Here is a 12,311-nt window from a genome sequence, read left to right on the forward strand (position 1 = left end):
GCATTCTTTGGGGTCAAGATTGCAGGGCCCATAAGGAAGCTGGGACTGGTGGAATTATTAAGAAGATCAGAAAAGATTGCACTGGCCAGGTGATTAAGATTAAGGCCATGAAGAAGCATGTGTAGTGGAATGAGAAAGACGTCTTTACCACCAGTCGTCCAAAGACTGCCATTGCCAACAGTCAAGAGAAGGGTAGCAAACGCATTAAGCTGTGCCATTTCCTGTGAGTTGGTAGACTCAGCAATATGCATGTTTCTTGTAAGTCTCATGTGGTGAACAAAGCTTCAGAGACGTGCTTTCTTGATGCACTGGGAAACAATCTGGGCTTTGTTTCCTTGTGGAATGACTGGAAGCACCTGACAAAAGTCACCACCAAAAATGAGCAGCTTGCCACCAAAAGGAACAGACTCGAGCAAGGGGTTAACCAACTTCATGACATCTTGAATGGAACGGTTGACAGCATTAATAAGATCCTTGCTGACCATAGAGATGTCATCCCAAACAACAAACTCTGTTTTCTTGATTAACTTTGCTACCTCAGAGTTGACAGGAATGGAACACATAGAGTCAGTGTTGATGTCAAGGAAAATCTTGAACCTGGAATGAGCAGTTTGGCCACCATCCAAAAGCAAAGCTGCAATTCCACTGATAGCTATTGCAAGAGCAATCTTGTCTTGTTGACGGACTTTTCTGAGTATGGCATTGAATAAAAAGATCTTTCCAGTACCACCTGGTCTATCAAAAAAATATAATGACTGCAAAAATATACTAATTTTGCATATGTACAGCATATATTAGTTCCGAGGGACAGAAAAAATAGAATTGTCACTCAGCTCTTTTTTTGTAATTAAAGCAGTTAAATATTATTTGTGGTAATTTTATTGGCTATGGAAAGCTATGTATCATTAGAAAGCAGCACTGTTGTATCCAACATAATCGTAGATTTAAATTAAAAGTACAGACACTCAATAAATACGTACATTGAGTTACCAACAACTAGTAACAATACTAAAAGATATACCTTCCCTTATACAAGGAAATTACGTAAAGAACATACTAAGACAAATACTAAGACTCTAGTCAATAACACTAAAAACATAAGAACTAAATCATAGAAGATAATGGTAGAGAAACAGACATTACATGATATCATCATATCATCACCAAGCTAAATACAATGTCTATATAAACGCACAATACTAATAGCAATAGAACAGCATCTCTTTTCTGATTCTTTCACTTCTTCTAATAAAACAAAGTCTCACTGTACTCTCGTCTGCACTTGTTTTATTTTATATCTTATTTTTACCTCATACATAACAAGCACTAAACACAAATAAAATAAAACAAAATAAATCTTTAAAATTTTTTCCTTTACTTTTAAATACTATTATAAACATTTGGCTTTTATTCAAAATGATTCCTATCTACCAAAAGACTGCTCAAAAGCAGTGTAAATGCACTACCTGTAAAAATAAAGATAGAGAATATGATTTTGTATCTGCTAGAACATTTAAGTGTTATCAAGAAAAAGATATTCAGGATAATACACTTATTCAAGTGTATAGAATTGATTCATTTACTTTATTTTATATAATAATAATAGTTTAGCCCTTGAAGATATGCAAGAGGCAGCTATTTGGGAGACTGTCAAGACTATAAATTGCAATAAAGATATGTTTGAGATTGAGCAGCAAGACATTGAAGTATATTCCATGTTTGAAGATAAGACAGCTTTATTATATTTTGATGATTTATTTGGGTCTAAAATTCCTTTTTGGTAGACTTGAATGACATTGACAGTAAATTGGATACACCAACAAGAAACTTATCTTTATCTGAATCTGACAATAGGCGTTTACAAAGTTGTGGTTGACTGATTTTTACCAGTCCACTGCCCTAATTTTTGCTCACTGCTTATAGTAACCGCTGAGATTGTAAAAGCCAGTCACTTGAAATCTGTTACACGTAATATGATCACTTTACTAAAATACTATCTGCTTATCCCTTTAACTCTCTCTATCTATAATTATAAATAACAACAACAACAATTAACTCATTACCTACAATGAAATGCATGTTCTTTTGGAGCTCCGTAAACAAAGTCTTAAAAATATTTGTGATGCCTTCAAAAAAGAACATGATGAAGATAATGTAAATGACCAAGTACTTGAAGAATTCAATAAGAAAAGACAAAGGGACGAAGAAGAGTTAAACGACATGTGTATGGTTTTTCAAAGAGAACTGGTCAACCAAAAGATGAAAATCTTACAGTTGACAAACTATGACATCTTCTTCTGCATATATATACAATGGTAGCTTTGAACATATTCAGGCAACATCTACAGGAAGAAGAATTAATCGACTCAGAAAGGAAACAATCTGGTGGGGTATCACGCACCCAAGTTTGAGTGACACTTCTCACATAGATGATATTAGAAGAGAAGTCAAAGAAAGTACGTTCAAGGAGTACTACCACATTATCTTGTCTACTTTCAAGACACTAATGAACATTCTTTTGGGAACTGAGCCGTACAGAAGATGTGATGAAAGTGAACTGGCTTGTTCTGTGTGGAAACAGGTGGCAGTTGTTCTCTGGAGATTTTCTAACACTCACCTTGGATATAGAATAGCGAAGGACAAGTTTGGGTGTAGCCATGGAAGCTACAACAATTTCACTGACCAGTTTATTCTTGCCATGAGCTCAATTGTAATTGACAATGTCATTATCTGACCAAACACAATTGAACAAACCCTAGAGATCATAACAGGGTTCAGACAACCAACAAAAAATGGCAAACAAAGATTAAAAGAAGTAATTGATGCCATGAATGGAAAGCTAATTTCCATTGAAAAACCAACTACTGCTAACTCTGATGACAGTTATGCAGATTGCAAAGAAAATATCAGCATAAATTTGACGACCGTTTGTGATTATAAAAAAACATTTATTCACATTGCAACTAGTACACCTGGTAATTACATTAAATGTGATTTTTTCATGTGATATTTAGCAAACCTTTGTAATATATTAGGCAGTCTTTGTGATAATCGTGTGTTAAAGTTGGGTGATCTTTATCAGGATCTGATTCACTGAGAACCAAAGACATGTCTGGAAAACACGTACATAATTGCTGGTAGATTGATGATCATATTTATACAAAATGGTTTTTTTTAAAATTCATTATGTTCCTAGATTCCGCGTATCTACTGTTACTTCAACTTTTGACACTGTTTATTGCTGCCTGAGGATGTAGATCCAAAAACCAAGAAACTGTTCCACTTACCCCAGAGCAGAAACTATATAATGCAGTACAGTCCAGAACTCAACAAAAGATTGAAAACACATTCTCACTCTTGGTGCTAAGAAGGAAATTTCTGTACAAGCACCTTTATGTGAAGGATGTTGAAAGTCTGACTCAAGCAATCATGGTATGCTGTGTTTTACACAACTTGTGTATAGATGCTGATAATACATGGGAACTTGAAGAGAATTAAGATGACAATATCTTGGGAATTTTTCAAAATTCAGATAATGAGGATGGTGCTGTATTTGGGCTGGGAGAAGAAGATAATACTAATCCAGTTATGTTTGAAAAAGTGCTTAATACACTTTTAGCTCGACTGAAGACTGGTGGTGAACAACAACAACTGGCAGTAATGAATTCTCTTTAAAAATAAAAGCTATTGATTTAATATTTTTATTGATTATTATTAGATCTAGACTGGAGAAACTGTGCTAAGAGGTCATTTGATTGTCTCTGTTCAGCAACAATAACATTGTCTCGTAACTGTTTATACTGCAATTCATTTATAAGAGCCTTGGTAAACTCATGCATAAGTTTCCTGTCTCCCTCATCTCTTGCTCATTTGGCCACTCTTTGCTCAGGTGTCCCAAGCAACTGACTGATGAAGACATCGTGCTCTGCGACCACTTCATCTTGCATTTCCTTATGCAAACAGATGATAGTGCTCAGAATTTCATTTACACTAGCAGGATAACCACTTCTTTCAGTTAACAGCTAAGTGGTTGTTAAACTCTCCTCATCCTTATTGTCACTGATAACAGAATGAAGATCACTGGCATGATTGTCATTGGTGTTGGTGCTGGTGTTGGTGTCGTTGGAAACTACAACTTCCGAGAGGACTTTAATTTCTCTTCTACCATCTCCAAAGATGTTTTCCTGAACAATACGCCCATTACTCAAGATTGTGGTCATGCTTGTTGATCTTGATGTTCTTGATTGACCAAAGTTCCAAGGGTAAACACTGGGATTATTGATCAAGATCTCTTTCATCTGATTGAAGAAAGCTCATGCAGAGGCATCACAGCTTCTTGCACAACCAGTTTTGCATCTATCACAATCAGCGCATAGCTTATAGGTCTTTGTCAAGCCCTTGAACTTTTTGCCACATTTACCACCGTCAATTTTATTTTTAAAGTAATTGTCATTAAGATCCTTAAACTTGTTGACCAGATCTTTCCAGATTTTTCCTTTCAAAGAGCTATTGTTTTTTGCTCTTAGAATTTTGGTGTAGATGTCATTGTCCAAGATCACCTTCAGGAACAGTACAATATGTTGATCTGTTTTTCACAGATTGTTGCAACCATCATTTGCTGCTGTAGTAGAGATTGACTCTGGACTCAAGTTGCTTTCTTTGCCAGTGTCACTTTCTGGGGCTTCGTTGACCTCCAGTTTGCCAAGTCCTCTTGCTTCAGGATCTGTCACATTTGAAGCAGTGTCCTGATTTTGGTTTGGCAGAGGCAAGTCATTGGTAACAGGAGTTGTAACTTCAAAAAATTTGAAAGTACGCATGTTGTAAGATAAAGTCAAAAAGTATTGATTAAAGAAAGAAGTAAATGTTTGAGAAATAAATTGTTATCTCAAAATAAAGGAAGTCAAGTCTGTTATAACTTAAAATTTTTTGTCAATTAAGATTTTCTTAGAAGGAGCGAGATTTAGTGCATCCCCTGTCTTTTGCTGGGGATGCACTTAAATCTGTTGCCCATTTTTGGAAAAAAAATTGGTCGACCACAACTATGTGAATGTCTAATATGTTTGGTAATGAAGTAAATGCATTTTATGTCATTGACAGTCTTGAGGATGAAGAGTCTGAAAATGAAATGACTGATGATAAAATAAGTAATGATAAAGGTTTATATAGATTAATAGAATATTGGTTTCTAAAAAATAAAAGATAGTTAATTAATATTTTTTTAAAAAAATGTAGATGATTCTTTAAAATCAATCTTGGAATTGAATTTGCTTCACCGGTTCATTGTTATTTCTGTTGCCCTTTTTGTGACTTTGTACATTATAGATAAAGGAGCTGTAATTCTGATTGCAATATTCAACAAAATTCTTCGATTTTTATTTGATCCATTCTGCCTTCCTGTAAGTGTTTCTGGGCTCAAAAGATTAGCAAAATTTAATGCTTTGACAAATGGGATCAAAAAGTATATTAACTGCAGTAAATGCCATATCATTTATGAAAATAACAATACTTCTCCTATTTGTTGTACATTGCCTGTGTTTGGAAAACACTCTCTGTGTGGCAACAGCTTATTCAAGACTGGGTTTGGGTCAATAGTACCAAAAAAGACATTTGTATTTCACTCAGTCAAAAAAGCATTGAAGACATTCTTCCAGTGCCCTAATTTCGAAAACAATATCAATTCGTGGAACTGCGGCCCAAAAATAGAGAATACTCTGTTTGATGTGTATGATGAGACAATGTGGAATGAGCTTGTAGATGTAGATGGAATTCTTTTTCTTGATACTGCGCGGTCCCTTATGCTCACATTAAATATTGACTAGTTTCAGCCATTTGATAGTGTGACCTATTCCTGTGGTGTAATATATCTTGCAATGAATAATCTCCCACGCAGTGAATGGTTCAAAAAAGAGAATGTAATCCTTGTTAGGTTAATGTCTGGACCAAAAGAAGCGAGTACATCAGATATCAACCATTATCTCAAGCCCCTTGTTGAAGAGTTAAAGGAGTTGTATACAGGCATGAATATCAAGACTCATCAATGTCCAAATGGTACCAATATCTGAACAGCCCTTCTCATGATTGCCTGTTATATACCGGCTGCAAGGAAGGTATGTGAATTTATATCCCATACAAGTACAAATGTGTGCCACTTGTATAAACATCAATTTTCCAGGTTAGCTGGAAAGAGTTCTGTTGATTATTCAGGGTTTGATTTCTCAAAGTGGCATCTACGCACTAATAATGACAATTGTAAGGATGCAGAGATCTGGAGAAATGCAACCAAGCCAACTGAGAGACAGTGTCTTGAAGTTGCATATGGTATTTGCTGGTCAAAACTGCAGCATCTTCAGTACTTTGACATTGTCTACTGCATGATCATTGATCCCATGCACAATCTTTTCTTAGACACTGCCAAAAGAATGAGGGAGAGATGGATTGCAGATGGATTAATTGACAATAAAAAACTTGTTGTCATGCAAAAGACTGTTGAGAAGGTAGTGTTGCCACCCGATTACACATCACTTGGGACAAAGATTGCAAAGGGATTTCCCTATATGAAGGCTGATGAGTGGAAGTCTTGGTGCCTTGTGTAGTCTCCTGTGGTTCTAAGGGATATGTTGCCATTGCCAGAGTTCAAGAAATGGATAGAGTCTGTTAACGCATACAGATACTTCACTAAGCCTAGTGTTTTTGAAGAAAATATCAAGAATGGACATAAATGCCTGGAGAAATTTTGTAATGAATGCGAGACAGTATAAAACCTGGACCTTCTTTCTCCCAACATGCATTTGCATTTACATCTTAAAAAACACTTACTGACTTTGGGCTAGTTTATGAATATTATCTTTTCAGCTTTGAAAGATATAACAGCATTTTGAAAAACATCAAGACCAACCAACAAAATGACTTTGAATCAATATCCATGAAACAATTCATTGAAGAATCATGAAAGGGAGATTTTATTTGCCGCATTTTGAAACCTTTGCATGCACTAGAATGTTTTGACATTTTTGATAAGCTCTCCAACAACAATGCAACCTATCTCTCTCACTCTTTCTTAATTTCTGAATGTCTGGAAGCTTCTCGTAACTTGTCAGTCTCAATTTGTAGAAATGAGCCCCTGCCACCATCTGCCTTGCCTTTGCAAACAAAGTCCCTGTTGATAATGCCAAAAAATCAGTATGATTGTCTTGTAGAATTTTACCAAGTTGCCTACAGCAATTCTTAGATCACAAGCTGCGAAGACATTATTGATGACTCACCTTTCGTCAATGACTGGATCAAAATGGTGAAGTTCATTAATTTTTTTGGTCAGACCTACAAAGGATGCATTGGCACAAATGGCCAAGGATCATATGTACAAGCATACTTTACTGAACGAACTGGGTTGGAACATGTGTATGTTGGAGAGATTCAGTACCTTTTTATTTACAACTTTGGCCCAAATGTTTCTTCTCTAACATGCAGAAATCCCCAAAGTAGTCAGCATGTATTTGCATTTGACAAATAGTTTAAAACCACCTCTGATAAAACAAGAGAATTGGAAGGAGTCGAGTTGTTGCGAGATGAACTCTACAAGGCAGATTTCCAAAGCATTTTGCCTGTACATCGGATTCTCATGACAGTTGCAATAGTAGATTACAAAACTATCAGAAACGTCAACAAAAAACTTGCGATTCCTTTACCTAAAAAAATTACTATTAATTGTCATATACACACTTATTTATATATTTATTATCTATTAATACTATTATTATTATTATTATTATTATTTCTACTCATTCAATTCACTTTTAATTATTATTTATTTGTACAAAGCTGGAATATAGTAAGAAAGAAAATGTTTATTCATTGTTTATTGCCCAATGAGGCAATGACTGAGAGAGGCTGGTGGGAACAGAGCAAGGCAACACTGTTTTTTGATATCTTTTTATTCTTGGCTCTGTTCTCACATCTGCATTTTGCAAGTCACAGTCTGCTGCAATGTCATCAACAATTGCCAACAATCTGTTGAACTGTATTTACTTTTATTAGCTCTTTATTTTTCTTGTTTTAAATCTTATTTATTTATTCTAAATATTATTTACCTCGTCACTTCTCCAAGTAGAGCAAGCTACATGTAACACCTGTTCTGGTTTGCCATCCTTAACCTCAGTATTTGATTCACTATCAGACATGCCCTCTTTCTTAAATTGTCTGAGATAGATCTTCTCAGCAGAGTTTCCAGCCTTAAACCCTATTACAGAATCAACAGCTACTCAGTTACTGTTATATGTGCACTTGCGTCATGTACACATCTAGATTTATATATTAAAACATGAGAAAATGATAATATATTTAATCTAATTCTTGTATCAAATACAAATCTGGTCAGTATGGCTGTTTGCTTTCCCTTTACTTCTCGTAGCAGCCTTTTGTTTATCTGTCATATGAGTTTTACAATGGTAATACTTGTAATTGTTTTTGATTTTATTAACTACAAACTTATGGGAAACCCCATTTGCATACAATTGTATAAGGATACAGCTTTTGAGTTACTTGATAACCGCAACATTATCAGGGTGGTTGATTTTCACATTCTTGTTCCACTTCTTTTTGCTTTCATTATCAGCAACAAGTACAGGGTCATCGGACTGGAAGTTTGCTTTCCATATTGTTGCCTTCAGAATTTCCTAAATATGGCTTGTTTAATAAAATATTGGCATCTAGTATCACTACGGGAAAAAATGGCGGTTTTTTGCTTTTGTGACTATGTTTTCGGCCTATAATAATTAAAAAATCACTAAAAATCCAATTTGAAACTAGAAAATCTCTGTTTTTTGAAAAGGTTGACAAAAAGCAAATTGACCACCTAAAATTAAATCTCCTGATAGACAAAAGTAAGCTTTAACTACAGACTTTACATTTTTAGTAAATGTAGATTGCATTTGATGACTATTAAAAGTCAGAAGAAAAAGAGAAGAAAATATCTAAACTTTCTGCTGAGAAAATAAAATATGTTAAGACAATTTGAAAAAAAAAATGTATTACAAAAAAAAAACAAATTATAAGTCTGCAAGAGAACCAAGTGACAATTTTGGGCCGCGGTTAAGCTCTGGCCACACTATGTATGTTGTTGTTGTTGTTGTATTTATAGTTGCGTCCGACTTCACCAAACCAACCAATTCTTTGACATCTGCCAGGTGAACTACCTTTGGCTTCATTTGCCCATTGTTAACAACTGGTATACCATTTACCAAACGGACTGCTGCAATCTCTACAAGAGCAAGCGGCCATCTCTTGTTGTTGAGCTTGTGCTCAAAGAAGACAACAACTTTTCCGAAGAAATCCTTGTAAACTGGGGAGTATGCAGAATTTATGTTGCGGTTTTCATCAACCTGAATCTGTAATCTGATGTTATGTGCCTCCCTTACACAATTTTGGTCGAGTGCAGAGTCAATCACACAACCATTGACAAATGCCTTGCGGCTAGTTTGTATAGCTGCTTCAATCATACTACACTCTTCCCCCTTTGATTTGTAGAAGTCTTCAAGAAGTTTCGAAAGACAAGAAATGCCTTCAAAACTATCTCGGATCGTTCTATTCCTCAAAGGCCCCCAGAACTCAATATCAGACCCAGCACCAACACGCTCACCCTCATCTGTCAATGGCCAACCAGCAGTGGAATCTTCATATTGTAAGTGTCGTGCTGTTCTTTCTTCTGTAATCATGACAGTGGCTCCGGCCTCTGCTTGTTGTATTTGTGCTAAGCCAAGCATTATATTGCCAGTGTTAACATTTATAGCAGAATTACTCTTGATAGCCCTTAAGTATTCACCAATTGCCTGTTCCACGGATCTGGCACTATATTCACGAGGTGGGCCATATGCATCAATCATAAGAGGATAGTGCTGAAGAAGATGCTGGTTTATAGTGAAAATATTGATTTTGATTTTTCCACTTGTAAGCAGTGATTCCAGGTATATGTTCCATATTTCAAGTTTACTGAAGAAAAATAGTTAGAATAAATAATAGAATAACACATAACTTTTACTAAAATATACCTTTTGATAGAGGTCTGTTCCTCTGCTGATAACTCCCAGCTCATGAGTGGGTTATATGCTTGAACCAAGCCAAGTAACACATTCCAGGCAGTTGCATCTCCAATACGCTCTGCCACCAGCATAGAGACAACAAACAGAAGAAAGTCTGCCCAATCGACGGCCTTGAACGACCCGGGGTTCTTGTATACATCTCTCCAATCGCCATGGAAGGATGTAGGGATGGTATTTCTTGTTTTGTACATTGCTGTACCGATCTCCTTCTGAACACCAGAAGAAAGAGCAAAACAATGGTCTGTTCCATAGGTACCAGAAACCAAACCCCAGATCTGCTTGCTTATTCCATGGCAAAGTCCATGCATCTCATCGAGGGCAAAAAACAATGGTCCAGAGAATACCTTTAATGTTGCCAGGGGGGATTGTCCGTTTAACCCTTTGCGGCTGGATGCACTGGCCTGGGAAAAATTCTGGAAACTTTCCAGCGTACGGATATTGGTGCTGGGCAAAGTTCTGAAGTATTGTCCGTGCTTGGGACATTGGCCGACAACATGACAGATACGGCAACCATCTTTGCTCATATGTCCAGAATGACATGCCAACTTTGCTAAGGTGGGAATGTCACCAGTGACCATTAAGACATGTACCTTGGCACAAATGGTCTCGTTTGGTGTCTTGACGACCATCTCTTCACTCTCCAACACCAGGAGCTCTTTCATTGTTGGTTCCATGAACGACCAGAAATTGGCAGGTGCACCTGGACCTGGGATCATTGCGATCTGGAGCATTCTGCTTCTCTCATACCGGACCATGGGATTCAGGTTAAGAATGGTGGCATGGAGAATCGTTACAGAACCAGGAACATTGTGTGGCGTGAATCCATCAACAGACAACGAAATTGCAATGTCATCTTTTCCGGAAAACAGATGTTTTACTTGCTGGTAAACCTGGCCATCAAACACATCGGTTTTACTTCCATCCGAGCTTGGCTCATGATTATGGCAGTAATGCATATCTGCTCTTGTATTCTTGTTGGCTAACGCAAGAGCCAGTTGTCTCGCCAATGGAAGCTGTATCATCGTGGCAGCAGCAACCAGATCACCACCCTCGGTTTCTCCGCGTCTTGTTTTGTACCGGCTTTGTCCACAGTTGGAGCACTCAGTCTGGGATGGACTGGTAAAGAGCATACATCCCCTCTGACAGATATCATGGACTGTCTCTTCAACACCCAAGAAACGCTTCAAAAGCTTTTTGCCAAGATGGGGAGTACATGCTCTGTATGTAATACAAGTCGACGTTTCCAAAATGCTGTTGAAATGCTTGACTATCATTTCATGAGCATTGCGGGAGATACCAAAATCCTTAATGATCTTGAGAAACTCAAGGTTCTTTGCATCGTCTTTGTCAGGGGTAGGTGCAGGCTGACTGAAGTCAAAAACCAAAGGAGATGTTTCGTTTTCAATGATATCCATGTCGTTGCCAAGTTCTGCATCATACTTTAACAAGGTAAATAATAATTAGCATTATATAATAAGACATATATATATATCTTACCATAGACTCATCATTGTCATCATTACTGAAGATATTCATAATTGGATCATCGTTATCTTCGCTGTTGAGTGTATCCATGATCTGATCTTCGATTGCATCAGCACGTTCTCTGCTTGTTTATGAAGATAACAATATAATTAATTACACTTTCTAATAGTATGTATGTGATTTGTAGTCTTACTCGATAGTGTCGTTCGAGACAGTGTTCAAAACAACACTGACTTGTCCAGGAACAGGCGTGGTCTGTGAAGTCTGGATATCATTATGTCTTCTATGACGGTTCTTAAAGCATTGAGCTCTACAACTCTTGGCTTTTTTTAAATTGGTGTGGCGCTCTTTGCATTGATTGCATTGGTAACTATCAAGGATTGAATTTGAAGACATTTTTTAGGTTGGAAATAAACACTTAAGAATAAAGATATGAATATTGATAATTCCTTTTAAATAATATGCCTTTATACTTAATAGCGTTGAGATTTGTATAGACTTAATGACTACAAGTAGGCAATGACATAGATGATACAAATATAAACTCAGGAACAGAAGCTAAAACATTGCATAATAGCTGTTATTAGAACTACAGTAGCCCAATAATAATATTGGTTGGACCAATAGATTAAACTCATTTATATGAAACTAATAATAGACAATAGAAAATTTTTTCGGCCTTTATCTTTCTTTCACAACAATCCTTTTTCTCAGGTAAACCAAACTTTCAAC

The 12,311-nt window shown here is 36.4% G+C and overlaps 6 protein-coding genes across 6 annotated transcripts; 4 read left to right on the forward strand and 2 right to left on the reverse strand.

Annotated features, from left to right (window-relative positions):
- Positions 1–1,416: 1,416 nt before the first annotated feature.
- Positions 1,417–1,784, forward strand: PHYBLDRAFT_175500 (hypothetical protein; the record flags this gene model as incomplete). The annotated part of the gene is made up of 2 exons (XM_018437504.1): positions 1,417–1,562; positions 1,607–1,784. The coding sequence occupies 2 exons, from the start codon at positions 1,417–1,419 to the stop codon at positions 1,782–1,784; spliced, it is 324 nt and encodes a 107-aa protein (XP_018284246.1).
- Positions 1,785–2,073: 289 nt separating this feature from the next.
- Positions 2,074–3,675, forward strand: PHYBLDRAFT_175501 (hypothetical protein; the record flags this gene model as incomplete). The annotated part of the gene is made up of 5 exons (XM_018437505.1): positions 2,074–2,247; positions 2,336–2,710; positions 2,762–2,975; positions 3,251–3,457; positions 3,533–3,675. The coding sequence occupies 5 exons, from the start codon at positions 2,074–2,076 to the stop codon at positions 3,673–3,675; spliced, it is 1,113 nt and encodes a 370-aa protein (XP_018284247.1).
- A 347-nt stretch (positions 3,676–4,022) lies between these two features.
- On the reverse strand, positions 4,023–4,817 carry PHYBLDRAFT_152781 (hypothetical protein; the record flags this gene model as incomplete). Its single annotated transcript, XM_018432992.1, has 3 exons — positions 4,023–4,312; positions 4,364–4,521; positions 4,597–4,817. The coding sequence occupies 3 exons, from the start codon at positions 4,815–4,817 to the stop codon at positions 4,023–4,025; spliced, it is 669 nt and encodes a 222-aa protein (XP_018284248.1).
- A 239-nt stretch (positions 4,818–5,056) lies between these two features.
- On the forward strand, positions 5,057–5,819 carry PHYBLDRAFT_70954 (hypothetical protein; the record flags this gene model as incomplete). Its single annotated transcript, XM_018442372.1, has 2 exons — positions 5,057–5,144; positions 5,233–5,819. 2 exons carry the CDS (start codon positions 5,057–5,059, stop codon positions 5,817–5,819), a joined length of 675 nt encoding a protein of 224 aa, XP_018284249.1.
- Positions 5,820–6,037: 218 nt separating this feature from the next.
- Positions 6,038–6,593, forward strand: PHYBLDRAFT_70953 (hypothetical protein; the record flags this gene model as incomplete). The annotated part of the gene is made up of 2 exons (XM_018442371.1): positions 6,038–6,107; positions 6,178–6,593. 2 exons carry the CDS (start codon positions 6,038–6,040, stop codon positions 6,591–6,593), a joined length of 486 nt encoding a protein of 161 aa, XP_018284250.1.
- Positions 6,594–7,047: 454 nt separating this feature from the next.
- PHYBLDRAFT_152783 (hypothetical protein) lies at positions 7,048–8,429 on the reverse strand (the record flags this gene model as incomplete). The annotated part of the gene is made up of 6 exons (XM_018432993.1): positions 7,048–7,156; positions 7,263–7,317; positions 7,462–7,615; positions 7,953–8,015; positions 8,088–8,236; positions 8,399–8,429. 6 exons carry the CDS (start codon positions 8,427–8,429, stop codon positions 7,048–7,050), a joined length of 561 nt encoding a protein of 186 aa, XP_018284251.1.
- Positions 8,430–12,311: the final 3,882 nt, after the last annotated feature.

The sequence above is a fragment of the Phycomyces blakesleeanus genome (assembly GCF_001638985.1).
Source record: "Phycomyces blakesleeanus NRRL 1555(-) unplaced genomic scaffold PHYBLscaffold_38, whole genome shotgun sequence".
Lineage (NCBI taxonomy): Eukaryota > Fungi > Mucoromycota > Mucoromycetes > Mucorales > Phycomycetaceae > Phycomyces > Phycomyces blakesleeanus.